This window comes from Cetorhinus maximus, chromosome 5 (genome assembly GCF_964194155.1).
Source record: "Cetorhinus maximus chromosome 5, sCetMax3.hap1.1, whole genome shotgun sequence".
Lineage (NCBI taxonomy): Eukaryota > Metazoa > Chordata > Chondrichthyes > Lamniformes > Cetorhinidae > Cetorhinus > Cetorhinus maximus.
Genome location: NC_135883.1, coordinates 77,721,134 through 77,746,836, shown reverse-complemented (window position 1 = coordinate 77,746,836; position 25,703 = coordinate 77,721,134). Strand labels below are relative to the sequence as shown.

The 25,703-nt window shown below is 44.6% G+C and overlaps 1 protein-coding gene across 1 annotated transcript in view; it reads right to left on the bottom strand.

Moving 5' to 3' along the window:
• The window catches only part of LOC144681112 (adhesion G-protein coupled receptor F1-like), a 136,424-nt gene that overhangs the window by 106,584 nt on the left and 4,137 nt on the right, over positions 1–25,703 (bottom strand). Inside the window, exons 3-4 of the mRNA XM_078542842.1 lie at positions 25,200–25,258; positions 3,555–3,670 (exon numbers count right to left, since the gene is read on the bottom strand). Of these exons, the coding sequence (XP_078398968.1) occupies positions 3,555–3,670; positions 25,200–25,258 (175 nt within the window). The remainder of the gene's footprint in view (positions 1–3,554; positions 3,671–25,199; positions 25,259–25,703) is intronic.

Genomic DNA, 25,703 nt, shown 5'->3' with positions numbered 1-25,703 from the left:
AAAGGTGAAATCTTGCCCATTTTGTTTTTCACTGGAATTGTTTGGCAAATTTGGTGCATTTAGTTTGTTGGTCACCAGAGGATTATGACAAGGGATCTACTTGCATTGGAGACAGTTCAGAGAACGTTCGCTAGACTGTCTCCTGGGATGAAGGGATTGTTTTATGAGGAAAGGTTGAGCAGGTTGAGTCTATATCATTGAAGTTTAGAAAAATGAGATGCAATCTTATTGAAATGTAAGATTCAGAGGGGACTTGACAGAGTAGATGATGAGAGGAATCTAGAGCTCAGGGGTGCAGTTTAAGAATAAGGTGTCTCCCATCTAAGATGGAGGTGAGGAAGAATTCCTTCTTTTAGAGGATCGTTAATCTTTGGAATTCTCTACCCCAGAGAGCAGTAGGGACTGAGTCATTGAATATATTCAAGGTTGAGTTAGACTGATTTTTCATCTACAAGGGAGTTAAGCGTTATGTCAGGGGGAGTGGGGGGTGGGCTGCCAGCAGGAAAGTGGAGTTGGAGCCACAATCAGATCAGCCATGATCATATTGAATGGCAGGTCAGGCCTGAGGGGCCAAATGGCCGACTCTTCCTCTTATTTCTTATCTTCCTATTGGTGGGGGTGGAAATAAGCTGCTGCAGGTAAGTAAAAGCAATGTTGGAGAAAGCTCATTCCATTATAGGCCCCAAAGCGTCAGGAATTTGGAAGCAGTCAATTTTTGTTGAGCCACAGCGAGCATTAATGCCCTTACTGTCAACACAGCTTTTGTGAAGATTCCTTTAAAGTGTACTGGGAGGTCACTCTATAGGTGACGTTTGTATGACTCCTCCACAGGTATTGCAAAACTGCACCTTGATGGAGGCAGGAGGTCGTGTGATGAAATCTCCAAGAATATGTCCAGCCACAGTTTGAAAACTTTTCTTTCTGGCTAAGATGAATGCTATGGAGGTGGTGGTACAGTGATATTACCACTAGACTAGTAATCCATATTACCAGGGTAATGCTCTGGGGATCAGGATTCAAATGCCACCATGGCAGATGGTGAAATTTTAATTTAAAAAAAAATCTGGAATTAAAAGTCTAAGATGACCATGAAACCATTGTCAATTCATCTGGTTCACTAATGCTGTTTGGGGAAGGAAATCTGCCATCCTTACCTGGTCTGGCCTACATATGACTCCAGACCCACAGCAATATGGTTGACTCTGAAATGGCCTAGCCACTCAGTTCTCAAGGGTAATTAGGGATGGGCAATAAATACTGGCCTAGCCCATATTCCATGAATGAATTAAAAAAATTCTGGCAATTTGTAAACTCAACTATTACATGAAAGAAAAGGTTCTAAAAAGCTACTATGTGGCTCTTGTCATATTCCTCAGGGATTATTAGCTGTATTCTGCATTTCACTGTCAAGGGACAATTCAAGTTGAACGATTCAGCTTTCCATATTTCAAATTCTAGCATGTAATACCATAGTTTGAGTGTTTGGTGGGTAATCATGAAGCCTATATTTAAACTGGTACTAACGTTCATGTTCTGTTATGCTCTTAGATAACATTCTAGGAAGACCACAATGGAATCTCCCAATCCCATTTCACACATTCTGATGTAACTATAGATTGGTGGGTTGTATGTTATGCTGGAAAACTAAAAGCGCCAATTGAGCTCATGGTCAGAATCAAAAGAAAAGAGGAAATTGGGGCAGTCACTATTACGTCAGATCTGTTCACTCATAACAATGCCCTAGCATTTCCTGCTAGTTTTTTATTTGGTCTTGAGATGTGGGCATCATTGGTTGAGCCAGCATTTATTGCCCATCCCTAATTGCCCTTGAAAAGGTGGCAATGAACTGCCTCTTGCACTGCTGCCATCCATGTGGAGTAAGTACACCCACCGTGCTGTTAGGAAAGGAGTACAGGATTTTGACCCCTCAACAATGAATGAACTGTGATGCAGTTCCAAATCAGGATGCTGTGTGGCTTGGAGGGAAATTTGCCATTCTAGATGGTAGAGACCGTGTGTTTGGAAGGTGCTATCGAAGGAGCCTTGGTGAGTTGCTACAATGCATCTGTAGATGTTGTACACTGCTGCCATTGTGTATCGGTGGTGCAGGGAGTGAATGTTTAAGGTGTTGGATGGGGTGCCAGTGAAACAGGTTACTTTGTCCTGGATGGTGTCAAGCTTCTTGACTGTTGCTGGAGCTGCACTCATCCAGGCAAATGGATGTGCCTTGTGGATGGTGGACAGACTTTGGGTGTTAGGATTTGAGTTAGTCATCTCAGGATTCCCAGTTCTGACCTGCTCTCGTAGCCACAGTACTTACACGGCTGGTTCAGTTAAGCTTCTAGTCAATGGTTAACCTTAGGATGTTGATGTTGGGCGATTCAGGGATGGTAATGCCATTGAATATCATGAGGAGATGGTTAGATTCTCTGTCTTGTTGGAGACGGTCATTGCCAGGCACTTGTATAGCATGAATATTACTTGCCACTAACCAGCCCAAGCCTGAACGTTGTCCAGGACTTGCTGCATATGGGCAGGGACTGCTTCAGTATCTAAGGAGTTGCAAATGGAACTGAACCTTGTGTAATCATTAGTGAACATCCCCACTTCTGACCTTATGTTGGGGGCAGGTAGGCTATTGATGAAGCAGCTGAAGATGACTGATTTAGGACAGTAGCCTGAGGAAATCTTACTGCGATGTCCTGGGCCTGAGATAATTGGACAACTTTCATACTGCTTGGGCAGGTATATGTGGTAGTCTACGCATTAAGGCTACATGAGAAACAATGTCAATGGCCAACATTGAAGCTGTATGCCTCTCAGGCCTGCAGCTATGTTCTCATTTTCATCCCTAACCAATGTTTCCACAGAAATTTTGGTCCGGGTGGACCTGTGCCAGAAAAGTACTAGAGTCAAGCAAATTGGATCAGGAAATGTAAGCTAGTGCAACACACGTTGGATACACTGTACCTGACTTTCATGGAAAAGTGAACCCAAGAGGAAAAGCAGCCCTCATAAGATAATGAACATTGAGAAGTGGATCATCAACAGCTCAAACTGTGCTGCCTTTAGTCAAGGAAACCTACATGTTTTAGCCCCTGGACCTTCCAGACACCAAAGCAGAACACAGGAACAACCAAGTATGCAAACATACCAGTTATCGAGTAAGTGGCAGTATTGGGTATAAATCATCTAAGAGTTCTTGTACCAAATTGTCCAAAACTATAAAACTTGAGAAATTATGAAAGTCTGGTTTAATTTCTTATTTGTGCTAAATTGTTCAGCCATCTGAGTTCCCAAAATTTCTAGAGAATAGGAGTCCTGATTTCTCAGATATTCAACAGCAAGATGAGCACATTAGTGACTCAGGCTATGCAGCATCCTATGTAAATTAACGTTCTTAAACAATTACATAATTGCCTAAAGTGCTTTAACATCAAACAATGCAAATACAAACATCCTATTTATTTAGGCGATAAGTATTCCATTTCTGTACATTTATAACTTCAAATGCTCTCTCGCAAAGTTATTTTATTATTTAAACAACTACTTACCAGGTATAGTCTCAATTCTGAAATTTGTAGGAAGACTTTGGAGACTGGTGATGATTTTGTCATTAGCTACAGGCTTGTTAGAGGCTACTTGATAGAGTACAATTACACTCCCATTGCTAAATTCGTAAAGACAAGAAAAGGGATTTATTACAGCCATGTCCTTCAATAAAGAAATTCAAGCTAAGAACCTAATGAAGCTGTGAATGAATGGGAAGTTCAGCCTTTATCTTATTTATTTTGGAGTAGTTAGGGTTAAAATAAATGCTGTGTTCTCTTCAAAAAGGTTCAAAATGTAAAATTGGAGACTCACCAGACTGAACCTTCCACCGAAGAGCCAGTAGTTCTTTAGTGTAAGTTCAGCGGCTCCTTTGCCATTTCCAGAATTCCCTGACAGAAGTGACAGGGATGTGCAACATACCTGCCCGTGCATACAAATTAGAAGAATATGACCTTTGGTGCCATTTTCATAATTTTTATCTCAGCAATGCTGAGTGCTAAGGCTTCTGGCGTCCAGCACAGGTCGAATGGCAGAATTTTTAAAAAATTAAATGCAGCTTTCAATTAAGTAATTGTAGGATGATCTTGTAAAAAATGATGATAGTTTTACACTTTGGGACCACGGAGACAATGAGCCACCTGCACTGTGGCTGATGCCCAACAACCCTGTGCCACCCTGAGGCAGTTAACCATCCTGCCTGTGATAGATGTTGAATATGCTGCTGCCACTCTGAGGGAGAGGGTCACCTGCACTGTGATAAAGACATAACCACCCACTGGCACCATTCCCTGCACAGTTAAATATGTAAATCACCCTGGAGGCCGGCTCAGGAGCAGACTATTAGGTATAATTGTTATCAGATTCACCAAAGCCACAAATCTTGACCACTATTTGCAGGCAAAGGGAAAAACTTGCTGATCAAGAAATGAAAAGTGGCATTTTTTCTTTTATTGCACCTGGGTATTTAAGTTTGCCTGGGCACAGTGGATAAAGTGAAATTGGGCAGGCAGGATTGCAGGCCATAACAAAATGTCTAATTTAAAATGAATGCAGGGAAATCTGGTATCTCCATTTCAGATATGCAATCCTCCAAGACCACTTTTCTCAATGTACTGTGTCAGGATGGTCTTTTATGCCAAGAGAAGTGAGAAAAAAGCTACCCCAGCTGTTTGAATCCAAATATGAATTGTCTGTTATGCTGGAAAGGAAAAACTGGAGAGCCAGGCAACATGCACTGGATTATCTGATAATCACACTAGTCGGTAATAGATTAAAATGAAGGTGATTTCAATGGTTTCACAATCAAAAGACCTATACCATGAAGCAGCAATCATCGTCAGATCACCACTCGCTCATACTTCTCTGCAGCTTGACTCTGCTCCGCATTCCTGGCTGGATCTTCCAAGCCCAGCTTCTTCAGAAATGCGGAGCATCCAGTCCCAGGGAGAACTTCATGGCAGCACTGTCGTGTCGGGGGGAAGACATGCCATTCCCCCTTTTTACTGCACTAGCTGCTTTAAGGTAAGTTTGAAGGTCCAGTGTGAATGTTAGTGAATGCGTGCATTTATGAATGTTAACGAATAGGTGGATGGATGAATGTTAGTGAATGGGTGAGTGTACGAATGAGATAATTGACAGGGTAATAGCTTGGGTGAGGTAAGTGTGTAAATGAGTAGGGTGGCAGGTGGGTAGGGTGGCAGGTGTGTAATGTTGTAGAAGGATCTGGTACCTAAAGGGTTAACATGGGATTGAGCACAGTACCGCCCACACAGTGATGTAAGAAGGCACCTGACCTAGAGCTAAGGTCAGTCTAGAAATAGGCAGCAACATGTAAAACAAAAACAGAATTACCTGGAAAAACTCAGCAGGTCTGGCAGCATCGGTGGAGAAGAAATCAGTCAACGTTTCGAGTCTTCATGACCCTTCGGCAGAACTGAAGCATAGTTAGGAGAAAGATGAAATATAAGCTGGTTTAAGGTGGGGGGGTGGGGGGGTGGGGGGGCGCGGGGGGAGAGAGAGAAGTTGAGGGTGTGGTGATTGTGGAGATAAGCAAGCAGTGATAGGAGCAGATAATCAAAAGATGTTACAGACAAAAGGATCAAAGAGGTGTTGAAGGTGGTGATATTGTCTAAGAAAGGTGCTAATTAAGAATGGAAGACAGGACACTCAAGGTACAGCTCTAGTGGGGGTGGGGTGGAAAGACTAACAAAGCTTTAGTTTTAGATTTAAAAATAATGGAAATAGGTGGGAAAAGAAGAATCTATATAAATTATTGGAAAAATATAGATTCTTCTTTTCCCACCTATTTCCATTATTTTTAAATCTAAAACTAAAGCTTTGTTAGTCTTTCCACTCCACCCCCACTAGAGCTGTACCTTGAGTGTCCTGTCTTCCATTCTTAATTAGCACCTTTCTTAGACAATATCACCACCTTCAACACCTCTTTGATCCTTTTGTCTGTAACATCTTTTGATTATCTGCTCCTATCACTGCTTGCTTATCTCTACAATCACCACACCCTCAACTTCTCTCTCTCTCCCACCCCCCCTCCCCCCACCACCTTAAACCAGCTTATATTTCATCTTTCTCCTAACTATGCTTCAGTTCTGCCGAAGGGTCATGAAGACTCGAAACGTTGACTGATTTCTTCTCCACTGATGCTGCCAGACCTGCTGAGTTTTTCCAGGTAATTCTGTTTTTGTTTTGGATTTCCAGCATCCGCAGTAGCTTTTAGCTTTTTGTTTTTAGCAACATGTAAGGGCCTAGTATGGGGTCTTCTCCATACCTTTACCCTTTACTGTAAATATGTACATAGTTCAGGAATGTTAATAAAGACTTCTTTGTAACTTCAACAAGACTGCTTCATGGTGTCCACATCACGGGTAGCAACAACAGAACAGATCAGGTAAGGCGGCAGGTTGGGGTTGGGGGGAAGGGGTGGTGGTGGCAGAGAGTAGGGTGGTAGCTGGGTCATGTGGCAGGTGGATATTGTGAGTAGATGGATGGGTGGGTGGGTGGGGTGGTAGTTAGGTCGGGTCAGGAAGGGCAGTCAGGTCGGGGACTAGGCAAGACAGGCTGGGTGGATGTCGGGTGGTGGGTGTTAATGTGGTTGGGAGGGTAGTTGAGTTGAGTTGATGGGGTTGGTCAGGGGTAGTCAGGGTATCAGGAGGATAGTTGAGGGTCAGGAGGGGAATGGGGGGGGCGTGTTGAGTGAGGAGTCAGTGTGAGTGATTGGAGAGTCAGTTCTGTAGCTACACAGGAGTTAGATGAAGGGCAGAATCATCCCAGATTTCCACAAAGTGTGGTAGCAGGTGGGAAAAGAAGCGTTTTACCCACTGGCTGCAATGACGGGTTTTTACTCTATATCATCCCATTCCCTGCACATCCTGCCTCATTAATAATGCATTCACGGGAAACACACAGGATTGCTGACAGGCATGCACGGATTTGCCCACCACGCCATAACCTCAGGGCTTCCTCACTCCGGACGCCATATTTAAAGCACACTAGAGTGCAGCCTACTTCATGTCTACAGACCAGGACTGCTCCAGGCGACAGATGGCCCCGAAAGCAAAGAAGACAGCAACTCCCAAATTCAGTGATGCCTCTCTGGGGCACGTACTGGATGCAGTGGAAGGCCACCACGATATCCTCTACCCCCACTCTGGCTACAGGAATTCCACCAGAGTCACCAATCCTGCCTGGGAGGCGGTGGCAGCGGTGGTCAACTCCACCAGGGAACAGAGGAGGTCAGCCATCCAGTGCAGGAAGACGATGAATGATATCACCCATTCTGCCAGGGCAAGTCAACTACCTCATCACTCCTAACTCACACACTCTCAAACCCATCACACATCCACTGGGATCTCACACCTCAAGGGACAACGCCACTAACTCTCACACACACCCTCACATCTCCATCAGGCTCATATCGTCTGGAGCTCATGTCCTCATCCCGTCCATGGCTGCACTCACCAAACATTCCACGCAGTGCCATGTGCCCTGCTCAAATTCTCTCCACCTGTTTTCATGCAGGAGAAGCTGGCTCACAACAGCAGGGAGAGGTCACAGCCCACATTAGGCCTCTCACTCACTTTGAGGAGTGTGCCATCGCGCCGACCGGTGAGGACATGGTCCGTGCCTATGGCGACGGTGAGGTCAGTGACGAACACCCACATGAGGATCCTGCACCACATCATCCCTCTCTCAACACAACTGTGAGTGCTCTCTCTCCTGCTTTTGACTCTGCTCCATGCACTAATTATCTCTACTTTGGTTCACAGGGAGCTCTGCCAAGTGACCGACGCCCTCAACCAGCCAGTCCCTCAGCTCCATCCACATCCTCACCTCCAGCCAAGAGGACTCCTTCTCCATTGGAGAGCTGGAAATAAGAAGCTTGGAAGACCCATCACAGTGCTTACCCACGTCCTCCACCAGTGCAGAGACACACGCTTCGGTGGAACATAGATCTAGAGGAGGCTCGGGTTCAAAATCTCGTGGTCACCTCACAGACACGTGCCCACAGCAGGAGGAGGCAGGATCAGCTGAACTTCCCAGCACTCGGAGGACTGCTGGGGAAGAGGCATCTGTCAGGTCCGAGTCAAATGACGAGCCTCTGGATTCGGCCTCCCATCTCATCGTCGAGAGTCAGCAAAAGGCAGTGGAACATCACGCAGAGTGTTGAAAGCCCTCAACAGAGCAGCACGCAAGTCAAGAGAGTGCGTCCACCTGCTCTCTGACAAAGTGGTGCCCACATGTCTCCATGGGAAGGATGGCAAATGCCATGGAGACCCTGATCCAACAGAACGCGGAGATGCGTACAGACCTCCACTCCATCGTGGTAGTCATGGGTGAATTCCTGCAGAGGTGTTGCGAGACGGAAAAGGGGCAGCTCAATGTCCTTCCACCATCAGGCAGGACAGACCCAGCAGAGGTTGTGGTATACAGTCAGGAGGGAGTTGCCCTGGGAGTCCTCAACACTGACTCCGGACTCCATGAAGTCTCATGGTATCAGGTCAAACATGGGCAAGGAAACCTTCTGCTGATTATCACATAGTGCCCTCCCTCAGCTGATGAGGGTGGCAAGGACGCAGAATGTTCTCTGGGTGGGGGACTTCAATGTCACCAGGAGTGGCTCGGTAGCTGACCAAGCTGGCTGACTCTTAAATGACATTGCTGCTAGACTGAGTCTGCAGGCAGGTGGTGAGGGAAAAAGATACTTGACCCCAGCCTGCCTGCCGCACCTGCATCTGTCCATGGAAGTATCGGTAGGAAAGACCACCGCAAACTCCGACCTTCACATTGAGGATACCCTCCATCATGTGTGGCACAACCACCATGCTAAAGGGGATAGATTTCGAACAGATCTAGCAACTCAAGACTGGTCATCCGTGAGGCACTAAGGGCCATCAGCAGCAGCAGAATTGTACTCGAACACAATCTGTAACCACATGGCCCACCTGACCAGCGGAGAGTTTTCCCCTGATTCCTATTGACTCCGGTTTTGTGAGGGCTCCTTGATGCCACACTCAGTCAAGTGCTGCCTTGATGTCAAGGGCAGACACTCTCACCTCACCTTGGGAGTTCAGCTCTTTTGTCCATGTTTGGACCAAGGCTGTAACGAGGTCAGGAGCTGAGTGGCCCTGGCAGAACCCAAACTGGGCATCAGTACCATCAAGGCAGGGGATCAACCCTGGTTCAATGAAGTGTGCAGGAGGGCATGCCAGGAACAGCACCAGGCATACCTAAAAGTGAGGTGTCAACCTGGTGAAGCTATAAAACATGACTACCTGCGTGCCAAACAGCATAAGCAGCAAGTGATAGACAGAGCTAAGTGATCCCACAACCAACCGCTCAGATCTAAGCTCTGCAGTCCTGCCACACCCAGTCACGAATGGTGGCAGACAATTAAACAACTCACTGGAGGAGGAGGCTCCACAAATATCCCCATCCTCAATGATGGAGGAGCCCAACACATCAGTGCAAAAGATAAGGCTTAAGAATTTGCAACAATCTTCAGCCAGACGTGCCGAGTGGATGATCCATCTCGGCCTCCTCCGGAGGTCCGCAGCATCACAGGTGCCAATCTTTAGCTAATTCGATTCACTCCACATTATAGCAAAAAATGGTGAAGGCACTGGATACTGCAAAGGCTATAGGCCCTGACAACATTCCGGCAATAGTACTGAAGACTTGTGCTCCAGAACTTGCCGCGCCCCTAGCCAAGTTGTTCCAGTACAGCGACAACACTGGCATCTACCCGGTTATGTGGAAAATTGCCCAGGTTATGTCCTGTACGCAAAAAGCAGGACAAATCCAACCCAGCCAATTACTGCCCCGCCAGTCTACATTCCATCATCAGTAAAGTAATGGAAGGGGTCATCAACAATGCTATCAAGTGGCACATACATAGCAATAACCTGCTCACTGATGCCCAGTTTGGGTTCTGCCAGGGCCACTCAGCTCCTGACCTCGTTACAGCCTTGGTCCAAACATGGACAAAAGAGCTGAACTCCAAAGATGAGGTGAGAGTGTCTGCCCTTGACATCAAGACAGCATTTGACCGAGTGTGGCATCAAGGAGCCCCAGCAAAATCAGTCAATGGAAATCGGGGGAAAACTCTCCACTGGTTGGCGTCACACCTTGCACGAAGGAAAATGGTTATGGTTGCTGGAAGTCAGTCACCTCAGCTCCAGGACATCACTGCAAGAGTTCCTCAGGGTAGTTTCCTAGGCCCAACCATCTTCAGCTGCTTCATCAATGGCCTTCCTTCCATCATAAGGTCAAAAGTGGGGATTTTCGCTGATGATTGCACAATGTTCAGCACCATTCGCAACTCCTCAGATACCAAAGGAGTCCATGTCCAAATGCAGCAAGACCTGGACAATATCCAGGCTTGGGCTGACAAGTGGCAAGTAACATTCGCGCCACACAAGTGTCAGGCAGTGACCACTCCAACAAGAAAGGATCGAACCATCGCTCCTTGATGTTCAATGGCATTACCATCACTGAATGCCCCACTATCAACACCCTGGGGGTTACCATTGACCAGAAACTGAACTGGACCAGCCATATAAATATTGTGGCTACAAGAGCAGGTCAGAAGTTAGGAATCATGCGACGAATAACTCACCTCCTGACTCCCCAAAGCCTGTCCACCATCTACAAGGCACAAGTCAGGAGTGTGATGGAATACTCTCCACTTGCCTGGATGAGTGCAGACCCCACAATACTGAAGAAGCTTGACGCCATCCAGGACAATGCAGTCTGCTTGATTGGCATCACATTCACAAATATTCACTCCCTCCACCACCGACGCACAGTAGCAGCAGTGTGTACCATCTACAAGATGCACTGCAGGAATTCACCAAGGCTCCTTAGACAGCACCTTCCAAACCCACAACCTCTGCCATCTAGAAGGACAAAGGCAGCAGATAGATGGGAACACCATCACCTGGAAGTTCCCGTCCAAGTCACTCACCATCCTGACTTGGAAATATATCGCCGTTCCTTCACTGTCACTGGGTCAGAATCCTGGAACTCCCTTCCTAACAGCACTGTGGGTGTATCTACACCACATGTACTGCAGCAGTTCAAGAAGGCAGCTCACCACCACCTTCTCAAGGGCAACTAGGGATGGGCAATAAATCCTGGCCCAGCCAGTGAAGCCCACATCCCGTGAATGAATTTTTTTTAAATCTGAAAATATATTCACTTTCACTGAATAATGTGTAATGTTGTCTTTCAGCTTTCAGGCTTTGCATGTCCTCCCACTGCATCCACCCTAGCCCCCAACCCCCCAATTGCAGGCGGGTGGCCGTCTTCCAGCTGATCCTGGGCCCGCCCACCGCACTTGCCCGACAACCTCAAAATTCTGCCCCTTGTGTGTGTGTTTAAGTTTTTTCCTTCTTTTATTAATAAACGTTTTAATTTAATCTTTAAAATCTCTAAAGGTGATAGTGAACTCATTAATTCTGACTTCAGTGCACAAGCCTTCTCCTAATAAATACAAATTGCAAAATCGTTGCAATAGCGTGGCTAATTTTCCCTTGTAGATTTGGTCAGCCTGGTAAATACCACCAGCCATATCATAACAGAATGGATGGTGTGGAATCCTGATCACAACTGCATCAACGTTTAGATTCCTGTCTTCTCCTTTGGAGCTCCGATTGTTGCCTATCCCCCATTCAATATAGAGGTGGAATCAAAAGAAAAACTGAAAATCTGAAAATCTGACTGTGCTGAAGGGGAGGCCATTGGAGATTGTTTTCTTATCAATGTTACTTAGAGGAAGAGAAGGAGGAGGAACAACACAGGAAGTTGAGGCATCAATGACAGCACTCTCTGATATTCTCCCTCCAGAATATACAAACCCAGGACTACCAACTGCCCCAAAACCCACAGCAGGGCTTGTAGCAGCTGTACTCAACATAAGAGACCATCTATAGCTTATACGGCATGTTTCAACCTGATCAGGAAGCCACGAGCAGTACAGGTACCACACTGGCAGTATTTGTGAAGATCACCAATGCCTGAATATTTTTGTAACAATGTCATCTCAGGCTGCCTCAGTCAATTGGCTGTGCAGAAATGCATGATGCAAGTTAAGATGCTTGAACAAACCAATTTACCACCTTCCCCATATGGGTAACCGACAGCAACATATTGGGTCCTGCAATTTTACTAAGGAGCTGCAATGGGTGCAGGCAGCCAAACAGCAGCCTAAAAAGGATGCAGACAACAATTTACTACAGGCTGCAAGAGACACTTACACCATCTGGTGGGCTTGAATGGCTACCAGATCTGTTCACCACATGAACAGTTCTGTCAATGACTTCCTTCCTTCTGTCCACTTTCTTTTTTATAAATAATATTCATGAAAATCTATTCTTCATATATGGGAATTTTTTTCCAAATCTGTAGCATCGTTGATATCAGTTTTGTATTGATATTTTCTTGAGCTGTAATATTGAACCAGAATGCAGGGAAGAGAGGCAGCCATTTTCAAACACGCCTCAATTTCGGCAGCCAAGAAAACAAGCAGAAATATAGAAACTAGGAGCAGGAGTAGGTTATTCGGCCCTTCGAGCCTGCTCCGTCATTCAATATGATCATGGCTGATCCTCTATCTCAATGCCATGTTCTCACTTTCTCTCCATGCCCCTTGATACCCCTAATATCCAAAGAATTATCAATTTCTTTCCTGAATATACTCAGTGACACAGCCTCCACAGCCTTCTGTGGTAGGGAATTCCACAGGTTGACTACCCTCTGAGTAAAGAAATTTTTCCTCATCTCAGTCCTAAATGGCCTGCCCCATATCCTGAGACTGTGGCCCCTGGTTCTAGACTCCCCAACCAGGGGAAACATTCTCCCTGCATCCAGTCTGTTTAGCCCTGTTAGAATTTTATACGTTTCAATCAGATCTCCTCTCATTCTTCTAAACTCTAGTGAATACAGGCCCAGTCGAACCAGTCTCTCCTCATATGACAGTCCTGATATCCCCGGTATCAGCCTAGTGAACATTTACTGCACTCTCTCTACGGCAAGTATATCTTTTCTTAGGTAGGGAGACAAAAACTGCATGCAATACTCTGTGTGGTCTCACCAAGGCCCTTTATAACTGCAGTAAGACATCCCTACTTCTGAACTCAAATCCTCTTGCAATGAAGGCCAACTTACCATTTGCCTTCCTAATTGCTTTCTGCACCTGCCTGTTTACTTTCATTGACTGGTGTACAAGGACACCTAGATCCCTTTGTATATCCACATATCTAAATATATGTTTTCTATATTTCTTAGTTCTGATGAAGGGTCATATGGACTCGAAATGTCAACTGTATCCCTCTCCGCAGATGCTGTCAGACCAGCTGAGTTTTTCCAGGTATTTTTGTTTTTATCTAAATATATCACCATTTAAATAATACTCTGTCTTTCTGTTTTTCACACCGAAGCGTGTAACTTCACATTTATCCATGTTATACTGCATCTGCCCACACACACATCTTGTCTAAATCACCCTGAAGCCTCCTTGCATCCTCCTCACAACTCACAACCCCATCCAGTTTTGTGTCACCAACAAACTTGGAAATATTGCATTTGGTTCCCTCATTCAAGTCATTTATATATATTGTGAATTGCTGGGGCCCAAACACTGATCCTTGCGGTACACCACTAGTCATCACCTGCCACCCGGAAAAAGACCCATTTATTACCACTCTGTTTCTGGTCTGTCAACCAATTCTCAGTCCATGCCAGTATATTACCCCTGATCCCATGTGCTTTAATTTTGCCCATTAGCCTCTTATGTGGGACCTTATCAAAAGCCTTCTTGAAATCCAAATACACCACATCCACTGGTTCTCCCTTATCTACTCTACTAGTTACATCCTCAAAACACTCCAGTAGATTAGTTAAGCATGATTTCCCTTTCATAAACCCATGCTGACTTTGTCTAATCCCGTTAATGCTTTCCAAGTGTTCTGTTACAACGTCTTTTATAATAGACTCTAGCATTTTCCCCACTATTGATGTTAGGCTAACTGGTCTGTAATTCTCTGTTTTCTCTCCCTCCTTTTTGTAAATAGTGGGGTTACATTTGCCACTCTCCAATCTGTAGGAACTGCTCCAGAGTCTATGGAATTTTGGAAGATGACCTCAAATATTTCCAGGGCCACTTCCTTCAGTACCCTCGGGTGTAGATTATCAGGCCCTGGAGACTTTACAGCTCTTAACCCCAGTAATTTCTCTAGCACCATTTTTTTGGACTAATACTGATTTTCTTCGATTCCTCCCTTTCACTAAACCCTTGTTCCCTAACATTTCTTATTTGTGTCCTTTTTTGTGAAGGCAGAACGAAAATATGTGTTCAATCTTTCTGCCATTTCTTTGTTTCCCATTATAATTTCCCCTGTTTCTGACTGTAAGGGACCTACATTTGTCTTTGCTAATCTTTATCTCTTCACATATTTATAGAAGCTTTTATAGTCAGTTTATATGTTCTCTGCAAGTTTACTCTCATATTCCATTTTCCCCTTCTTGGTCAATCTTTTTGTCCACTTTTGCTGAATTCTAAACTTCTCCCAATCTTCAGGCTTGCTGCTTTTTCTGGCAATTTTATATGTCTCCTCTTTGGATCCAATACTATCGCTAATTTCTTTTGTAAGCCATTGTTGAGCCGGCTTCCCTGTTTGATTTTTGCGCCAGACAGGAATGAATAATTATTGTAATTCATGCATACATTGCTTAAATATAAGCCATTGCCTATCCACCATCAACTCTTTTAGTAAGGTTCCCCAATCCATCATTGCCAACTCGCGCCTCATACCCTCATAGTTCCCATTATTTAGATTCAAGACTCTAGTTTCGAATTCAACTTCTTCACTCTCCATCTTAATGAACAATTCTATCATTTTATGGTCGCTCATCCACAAGGGACCCTGCACAACAAAATTGTTAATTAATCCTTTCTCACTGCACAATACCCAGTCTAGGATAGCCTGCTCTCCAGTTGGTTTCTCAACATATTGGTCTAAAAAACCATCACGTACACACTTCCGGAAATCTTCCTCCACAGTATTATTACTAGTTTGGTTTGTCCAATCTATGTGTACATTAAAATCACGCATGATTACAGTTGTGCCCTGATTGCATGTGTCTCTAATTTCCTGTTTAATGCCTTCCCTCACATCTTTGTTACTGTTTGGGGGCCCCACCAATGTTTTCTGCCCCTTGATGTTTCTTATCTCCACCCAAACAGATTCCACATCATGATTTTCCAGACCAATATCCTTCCTCACTATTGCATTGATTTCCTCCTTTACTAACAGTACTACCCCACCTCCTTTCCCTATTTGCCTGTCCTTCCTAAATATTGAATACCCCTGGATGTTCAGTTCCCATCCTTGGTCACTCTGCGGCCATGTCTCTGTAATTGCAACTTTATCATAACCTTTTATGTCTATTTGCGCTGTTAATTCTTCTACCCTTTTGCGATTGCTCGATGCATTAAGATACAATGCCTTTAGACTTGTCTTTTTAACCTTGTTAGTCATCTTAGCTTTATTTTGCACTATGACTCCATTTGTTTCTTGCCCTTGTTTTTTCTGCCTTCCACTTTTGCTTCTTACTTTTCTGTCTTGCATTCCTTTCCTTGTTTCCCCCTCCCTGTCTCCCAGGTTCCCATCCCACTGCCATTCTAGTTTAAAACCTTCCCAACAGCACTAGCAAACACCCCGCCACAAGGGCATTGGTACCGATCATGCACAGATGCCACCCGTCCTGTTTGTACTGGTCCCACTTCCCCAGAACCAGTCCCAATGTCCCAGGGATCTGAATCCCTCCCCTCTACACCATTTCTTCAGCCACGTATTCATCCGATATATCCTGTTATTTCTACTCTTGCTAGCACATGGCACTGGTAGTAATCCTGAGATTACTACCTTTGAGGTCCTACTTTTAAATTTATGTCCTAACTCCCTAAATTCAGCTTGTAGGACCTCATCCCGTTTTTTACCTATGTCGTTGGGACAATATGTACCAGGACCACTGGCTGTTTGCCCTCCCCCTTCACTTCCCCCTGCAGCCTCTCCGAGACATCCTTGACCCTGGCACCAGGGAGGCAACATGCCATCCTGGAGAAACTCAGCAGGTCTGACAGCATCTGCGGAGAGGAATACAGTTAACGTTTCGAGTCCGAATGACTCTCCTGGTTGAAGAGTCATTTGGACTCGAAATGTTAGCTGTATTCCTCTCCGCAGATGCTGTCAGACCTGCTGAGTTTTTCCAGGTATTTTTATTTTTGTTTTTGTTTTGGATTTGCAGCATCCGCAGTTTTTTGCTTTTAGCTTATACCATCCTGGAGTCTCTTTTGCTGCAGCAGAAATGTCTGTTCCCCTTACTATTGAATCCCCTATCATTATAGCCCTGCCACTCTTCATCCTCCCCTTTTGTGCAGCAGAGCCGCCCGTGGTGCCATGGACTTGGCTCCTGCTGCTTTCCCCTGAGAAGTCATCTCCCCCAACGGTATCCAAAACAGTATCTGTTAGAGATTGGGACAGCCACACCCATTATCCAATGAGCATCAAGGTTCTCTGACATCATTAAGGTCCCTATTGGTACAGTGAAACTCATTGCCCACTGAATGTTGGACCCACACATTGCACAGAGTAGGAAGTGACCTAAAAAGGGTCTGCTGAAAGAAGCTCTTCAAACAATAAAATAAATCATTTATTTATCATTTCTGGGAAGGAGGGTAAGCATAATTGTTCTCTCAGCACCTTATTATTCATCCTCCACCCTTTCAAAAAATGCTTCCCATTGCCCTTATATCCATCAGTCAAGCCTTTTCTTGTGATCCCAAGCTGTAGGACAGTTATTTTTTTGTTTCATTCATGGGATGCAGGTGTCGCTAGCAAGGTCAATATTTGTTTCCCATCCCTAATTGCTACAACTGAGTGGCTTGCTAGGCCAATTCAGAGGGCAGTTAAAAGTCAACCACATTAATCTGGATCTGGATATTGGTCAGACCAGGTAAGGATGGCAGTTTTCCTTTCTCAAAGAACCTTAGTGACAACTGATGATAATTTCGTCAACATTGTTACTGAGACTAGCCTTGATTTCCAGCTACTGTAGTGGGATTTGAATCCACGTGGCCCCGGAGCATAAGCATGGGCCTCTGGATTACTAGTCCAGTAACATTACCACTACAATCATCTCTTCTAAAGTGCTCTCCGAATGGCCTGCTGAATTTCCTGCCTCCCCCTAAAACCAGCAAGCTGCCCCTTGGTGCTTGGATCAGGCTGGTAGCTCACCAGCTGAATGCAAGTGAAACCTGCCCAAAATTACTCGGATCTTTCATTGACAATATTGGGTGCATTTGGTGATTACTCTGCCCTCCTTCAATCCAGTGAACGCTGAAGATGGAAACCAGCCACAGCATCTCACAGCACCCAACTCCCTCTCATTAAAATTTACAAGTTGCAGCACAAGTACACACCTTTCTTTACCAGGAGATTGACAGAACCCAGAAATAGATGTAAGCTGTTTAAAATAGTCATTACTTCAAGAGGAAATGCAGGGCAGAATATTCTGCCCTCTCTAGTGCATGTTTGGAGAAAAGGAGGGCATTTAATCGGGCAAGAGCATGGTGGGTTAGCCTCCACCCCGATTAAGTCCAGACAGGAAGGTCCGTGACTTGCTTTTCCACCCCGCTGCCAATTGAGGCCCTTAAGTGGACAATTAATGACCACTTAAGAACATAAAAAATAGGAGCAAGAGTAGACCATTCAGCCCCTCAAGCCTGCCCCACCATTCAATAAGATCATGGCTGATCTGCCCCAGGCCTCAAATCCTCTTTCGTGCCATCTCCTCACGTCCCTCAACTCCTCGATATTTCAAAAATCTATCTACCTCCTCTTTAAATACTTTCAGTGATCTAGCCTCCACAACTCTCTGAGGTTTCTAGACATTCACTACCGTCTGAGAGAAGAAATTCCTTTGCATCTCAGTTTTAAATGAGTGTCCCCTTATTCTGTAACTATGTCCCCTAGTTCGAGAGTCCCCCACTAGTGGAAACAACTTCTCAACATCTACCCTGTCAAGCCCCCTCAGGATCTTGTATGTTTCAATAGGACCACCCCCCATTCTTCTAAACTCTAATGAATAAAGGCTTAGCCTGGTTAGTCATTCTTGATAAGTCAACCCCTTCATCCCAGGAATCAGCCTAGTGAATCTCTTTTGAACTGCCTCCAATGCCGGTATATACTTGCTTAAAGACGGAGACCAAAATTGTACACAATACACCAGGTGCGGCCTCACCAACACCCTGTACAGTTGTAACAAGACTTCCCTATTTTTAAACTCCAACTCCCGTAGCAATACAGGCCAAAATTCCATTTGCCTTCTGAATTACTTGCTGCACCTGCACGCCAACCTTTTGTGTTTCACGCACAAGAACACTCAGATCCCTCTGTACTGCACTTTTTTGGAGTCTCTTTCCATTTAAATAATAGTCTGCCTTTTGATTCTTCCTACCAAAGTGCATGACCTCACACTTTCCTACATTAAACTCCATCTGCCAAGTTTTGCCCACTCACTCAACCTGTCTATATCCCCTTGCAGATTCCTTATGTCCTCATCACAACATGCCGCCTATTTTTGTATCATCAGCAAATTTGGCTACATTACAGTCTGCCCCCTCCTCTAAGTCATTAATATAGATAGTAAATAATTGAGGCCTTGGGACTGATCCTTATGGCACTCCACTAGTTACATATTTGCAACCTGAAAAAGACTCATTAATCCCAACTCTCTGTCTTCTGCATGTTAACCAAACCTCAATCCAAGCTAATACATTACCCCCAATACCGTGAGCTCCTATCTTGCTCAATAACCTTTTATTTGGCACCTTATCGAATGCCTTCTGGAAATCCAAATACAGTACATGTGCCGGTTCCCCTTTATCAACTCTGCTTGTTATATCCTCAAGGAACTCAGAAAATTTGTCAAACAATTTCCCTTTCTCAAAACCATGTTGACTTTGTTTGATTGTTTTAAGCTTTTCTAAATGTCCTTTATAATGGGCTCTAACATTTCCCAATGACAGATGTTAGGCTGACTGGCCTATAGTTTCCTGCTTTTTGTCTCCCTCCCTTCTTGAACAGGGGCATCACATTAGTGACTTTCTAATCCGCTGGGAGCCTCCCGGAATCCAGTGTGTTCTGGAATATTTCAACCAATGTCTCTACTATCTCTGCAGCCACTTAAAGGTCTCATCCCACTGCCACTGGTAATAACCAAGCCACGCTGGGCTTGTTGCCTCATGGGGAGCACAAGTAAATCTGTGCGGACTGCTTGTCACCCATCGGCAGCGGTGGAGGGATTAGTAGTTGCTCTTCCAAAGGCATTCAGTGCCTGATCGAGGGACCACACATTAGGAAAGGGCAGGGGTGGACCTGAAGGTTAGCCCCCTCTGCCCTTGCTGCTAACACCCCCTACACACCCCATCCCACAAAACCCCTCCCACAATTACTTACCTCAGGCCTGGGTCGCTTTGCGATGCTGGGCCTCCAGTGGCTGCTGTTTGGCAGCAGCCACCACCTCCCTAGTGATGCTGCTGAGCAAAAGAGCAGCTGGTCTCTGATTGGCTGACATCTCTCAGTGAGCAGGGTCCTGATCCCATGGAAAGGCTGGCCCCTCAACTGCCTGATTGCCCTGTTGTTAGGCAGGCCTTTCGCAAAGGAGGTACTATGGGTTTATTGCCAGTTCTCTAGATGGCAGACAAGACCCCCAACATCTCCAAAAGATTCCGCCTGCAAAGAGCCAGTCATGTGGCTGCTGTCGATGGCCCCTTTACTTTGGGAAATTCAATAATACAGTCTAGTTGGATAGTCATGCACGCAGCTGATACTGTTAATTCTACTTCAAGGTGGAAGGCCGAGGTACAAATGTTGAGGCTGCTGGACACTGACTGCAATTGGCAATGTCATCTCTATGGTGCAGGTTCGCTGCTTCTAACCTTACAGCTGGAACAATTCTGTAACTGCCTCAGTACTGACTGAATTGTGTGTAGACATTGGCCTCAGTCATTACCAGGAGTTTCTTATCTCGGGCCTAAAAATTGGAGAGCAAATATTTTTTGTGAAGTCTGAGACACTCTTGATATTGGGCCTCAGATCTCACTGCAATATGGCTGACAATGACTACAGCAAAAATGGGCCAATGCTAAGGTCTCAGCAGCACTCATCTAAGCACGTCTTGGGGGGTCGGTCAGGAATGGAGGGAGGAAGACAACATAAAACTGCAGATGAATATCATGTCAAGAGTTCTAGAGTCAAGGGAGAGGGAAATTAGGGCTGGAAGATTTGGGTTGAGAGTCAAGGGGCCAGGTCCCAGGAGGAGGGGGAAATATTGGGAATGGTAACGATTGGAGGGGATGGTAAATGGAAGCAAAGAACGAGGTTTGCTCCTCCCAGTTCCACATTCAGGAAAGCAATTTAACATTATTGTTACAGGCATTCCCTAGGGCTGGTTTCCCCAAATGCAGCCAGGAAACAATATTGAAGATGGAACTTCATGCAGGTTTAGGCCCCTTATTTGTCTAGGTAAATGGCCTAACACCTGCTTCTGGCCTGGTTAAAAGATACCTCTTGTTTACCCTTATGATATGGCAATGGGTACACTTCTGGTTAGAAGTGTGCACGTGCTTCCACTCCGCCATTTTGGAATCTCAGTAGGCTCAACGTGGAAAAATTTCTAGGTCGAGATTCTTTTTTTGTTTAAACCTGAATTCAAATTCTCAAACTGTCGCACTATGACATGAACAAAGATTATTTCACAGATTAACTTAATCTTCTGCATTAACCACTTAACCACCAACCACTTAACTATATTCCAGAGGTGCAAGCAGGTCAAATAGCATAACTCTGTCATGAACAGGTCTGAAACTGTGCTGAGTCATTATCCTCATAATAAAACAAAGCTCTCACACATTTTATGAGAGCTCATTAGGCCAGTTTGACAGGCTGGCCAGAAGATCATACATAACGCTAATTGAAAAGGAATTAAATGAAAAAGATTCCTTGTCAAGTTTTTCATCCCTCACAAGCACTTTACATAGCAATAGGACAAGTCCTGACAAACTGAAAATACAATCATCATAAGGATATGTATCATCTTCCACACAATTTGCAAAAATGACGTGTCATATGTGATTTGGAGGAATGAGAAAGACATGCCAGAGCAGTAGAGTGACGAGGGTAAAGGTTGGAAATTCACAAGGATGTTGTCAGGAATGAAGAATATTGGTTATAAGCAAATACCTGATAGGCTGGGTTTGTTTTCTTTGGAGCAGAGAAGGCTGAAGGGAGATCTTATTGAGATATCTAAAATTATGAGGGGCCTAGATAGTCTGAAGAGCAAGAAGCAATAACCAGAGGGTATGGATTAAACATAATTGGGAGAAGAAGAATGAGAGGAAAGTTAGTTTCCTTTTCATCCAGAAGATGTTGGGGGTTGACGTACCATCAAAAACGGCCCTACTATGTGTTTAACAGAGAACTGAAAACAAAGCATCCAGGAACTTCCAAACATTTATTAATATATGCAGCTTGGAAATACAGTTGAGGTGTTGTAACCTAAGTGGCTACAAAACAGGAGCTTGAAGGTAAGATTAGACTAGATAGTTCTTTTCTGGCTGGCATGGACACATGGGCTGGATAGCCTATCTCTTTGCTGTAAATCTCTCTATGGGGAGAATTTTCTCCATGTCGGGTGGGCCGGTCGGGAGCGGGCACGGAGCTGACCACCGCCTGCAATTGGCTCCGCGCTGCCATTTTACATGGGTAGGCAAATTCAGGCCTGCCCAGCGTGACAAATAGCCAGTAGCGCTCAGTGCTGCCTGTATGGGCGGGGGGAGGAGGGAGAGTCGGGGCATGCGCTCTTTTGCCAATGCGCACAAAAGAATGCAGAAATCTCCCTGAGGCACAGAACTGCGTCAGGGAGAATAAGTTCATATTGAAACCTTTAAATAAAGAAGGATAAAAATTATTTATATTTGTCTCTGCATGTGACAGCGTCACATGAGCTGGGACATGTTTATGAAATTTTCAGAAAATATTTATAGATTTTATTAAACCGTGAAGGCCGCTTGGGCTCTTCGCCTGCCCACCAACCTTAAGGTTGGACGGGCAGCACTGTTAATCAGCTTAATTAGTTTCCTAATGGCCTTAACAGGCCTTTGACAGTACAGCAGGCACGCAGCTGCCTGCGGCGTGCGCCCGCCAAATGAAAGACCTGAATGTCACGCGGTGACATCACCGCGCATCATTTTATGCGTCAGCATGCCGGGCCCGCCACCACACGCCGATGTGAAAATTATGGCCTATATTTCTATCAGCAACCATAGCACATGAAGGTACAGAGGGTATCCTGTGACTGTTGGCTTGACATATAATGTGCAAATTTAATAAGATAAACTGTTTAATAAACTTCAACTGTGTCTGGCACAGTAACACTGGGGTCATGAAAGGTGCTACATAAATGCAATTTCTTTTTTTCCCAAGGCAATTAATTTTTTTTTTTTGAAAAATATACTTTATTCATAAAGTATCTGGAAGAACATTCCAAACCATTTCAAAATCACCATCACATAAGTACAATCAGATTCAACTTTTATACATGGATCACAAGGTGCATCAATGCAATCAATGAATATTACAATCATTTCAATATGGTCAATGCAGACAATCAGACAATGGTATTGGAGTTATCAACATATATCATGTTGCACTCTGAGGTGCTTCAATACAATTATAATACAATTAGTATTCACTGCAGACATTCATTTTGAGCTGTACAGCCCGAGGGGCTCTCAACAGTTCCCAGCCCCTTGGTGCACTGTGGCAGAAAGGTCTTAGACAGCGACCTTTCCCCATTGCGCCTTTGCGGTGGCTGCCCCAAACTTTAGTGTGTCCCTCAGCACGTTGTCCTGGACTTTGGCAGTCTGCAACACTCGGTCGGGGACAACTCTTTGCGCTGGAAGACCAACAAGTTTCGGGCAGACCAAAGAGCGTCTTTCACCGAGTTGATGATCCTCCAATTAATGTGACATTTCTTAAACACTGCTATTGCCTATTCAAACACTTTAATGTGCCATCCAGTTGACATGCACATATAATGTGGCTACACATGACATTTCATATAGCTGTCTGTATCCAAATACAGCAAGACCTGGATAACATTCAGGTTTGGGCTGATAAATAGCAAGTAACATTCGTGCCACACAAGTGGCAGGCAATGACCATCTCCAACAAGAAAGAATCTAACCATCACCCTCTGACATTCAATGGCATTACCATTGATAAATCCTCCACTATCAACATCCTGGGGGGTTATTATGACCAGAAACTGAACTTGACTAGCCATATAAATACTGTGGCTACAAGAGTAGGTCAGATACTAGGAATCCTGCGGCGAGTAACTCACCTCCTGACTCCCCAAAGCCTGTCCACCACCTACAAGGCTCAAGTCAGGAGTGTGATGGAATACTCTCCACTTGCTTGGATGAGTGCAGCTCCAACCATACTCAAGAAGTTTGACATCATCCAGGACAAAGCAGCCTACTTGACTGGCACTTCATCCACCACTTTAAACATTCACTTTCCCCCACCAACAATGCACAGTGACAGTATTGTGTACCATCTACAAGGTGCACTGCAGCAACTGACCAAGGCTCCCTTGACAGCACCTTCCAAACCCATGACCTCTACCATCTTGAAGGACAAGAGTAGCAGATGCATGGGAATGCCATCACGTGCAAGTTCCCCTCCAAATACACCATCCTGATTTGTAACGATATCTCAGTTCCTTTACTTTAAATGGGTCAAAATACTGGAACTCCTTCCGTAACATCACTGTGGGTGTACCTACACCATATAATCTGCGGGTTCAAGAGGTTGGCTCACCACCACCTTCTCAAGGGCAATTAGGGATGGGCAATAACTGTTGGCCTAGCCAGCGACACCTATGCCTTGTGAAACAATAAAAGACAAGTGGGAATTCTGCAGTGAGTCACTTCCTAACTCCCCAAAGCCTGTCCACCATCTACAAGGCACAAGTCAGGAACGTGATGGAATACTCCCCACTTGCCTGGATGGGTGCAGCTATAACAACACTCAAGGAGCTCGACACCATGCAGGACAAAGCAACCCGCTTGTATGGCACCCCATCTACCATGTTAAACATTTACTTCCTTCATCACCGAGACACAGTGGCAGCAGTGTGTACTGCAAAATAAAGTGCACTGCAGCAACATACCAAGCATCCTTCAACAGTTCCTTTCAAATCTGACCTCTACCACCTAGAAGAACAAGGTTTCAGATGCATGGAAACACCATCACCTTCATGTTCCACTCCAAGTCACACACCATCCTGACGTATAACTCTATCGCCATTACTTTAGCTGAATCAAAATCCTGGAACTCCCTTCCTAACAGAACTGTGGGTGTACCAACACCACATGGGCTGCAGCGGTTCAAGAAGGCAGCTCACCACCATCTTCTCAAGGGCAATTAGGGATGGGCAACAATTGCCTTGCCAACAATACTCACATCAAATGAAAGAATTTAAAAATAAAGCCCTCTATTCAGGACTGCTAAATCATAATCTCCTGCAGACTGTAGCCATGTTAATCTGCAGGGAAGCACACTTCACAATTAGTGACAAGGTACAGCCATCTTGGACGTTGGTCACTGCCCCCTCTCTCCCCTTCCTCAAATTTTGTGTGTTTGGAGGAACTTTTATGATTTTCATGCTCATGGAGCAAGGAATCCAAAAATACTGCCAAAGTTACGGATTGGTGGGCAGAGAATGTGTGCCCCTCCTAGAAGTAGCATCAAATGCCCCTGTCAATCTTTTACCTTAAAATTGTTATTTTTAAACTACAGAGTAGATATTTGGGGACCAGGCAATGGCAAAAATAAGGAAAACACACCATCATATGTCCAAAGTAAAATGCATAAATGTTTCTATTCCTTCATGTGTTCACGTTCCAGCTTCTATTTATGTATCAGATTCCTTATGTTTTGACATTAGACCTTAAGAATAAAATGCGACTGTGAAAAAGTCTCTCCTCAAAATGTCTTACTTACGTGAATCCTAGAATGTTTACTTTAGCGTCAGGTTGCACACTTTTTAAGGATTCTTCCAACTAGAGAAAATGGGTAGAAGTAGATTAAAAAGATTATATTCTAAAAATAAATGTTAAATAGCAAAACAGTGACAAACAATTTTAATCCTAAAGGAATATATGTTTAGAAATTAAATACTTTCATATCATTACACTCCAATATAGTGACACAAAGTTAGTTGTAGCAAAGCATCTAATGACGTCTGCATTTAGTTAGATTTTCCCTTGTATACTTAGGTTTTCAAGTTTTTTGGATGCCAAGCTGCTGACAATATGATTTGCTAACAGCTCAGCGAGGGAAACCAGGCATCTGCAACATGAGTGAAAATAAAACTTCACATTTTAAAAATCTCACCAACAATAAAAACCTGAAGTAATAAGACTCCACACTTGTAATGTTAATTTTCAGTGCCAGAACAGTTGATTGGCAGTAATTAATACTTATCATATTGTTAAAAGGTTAGAC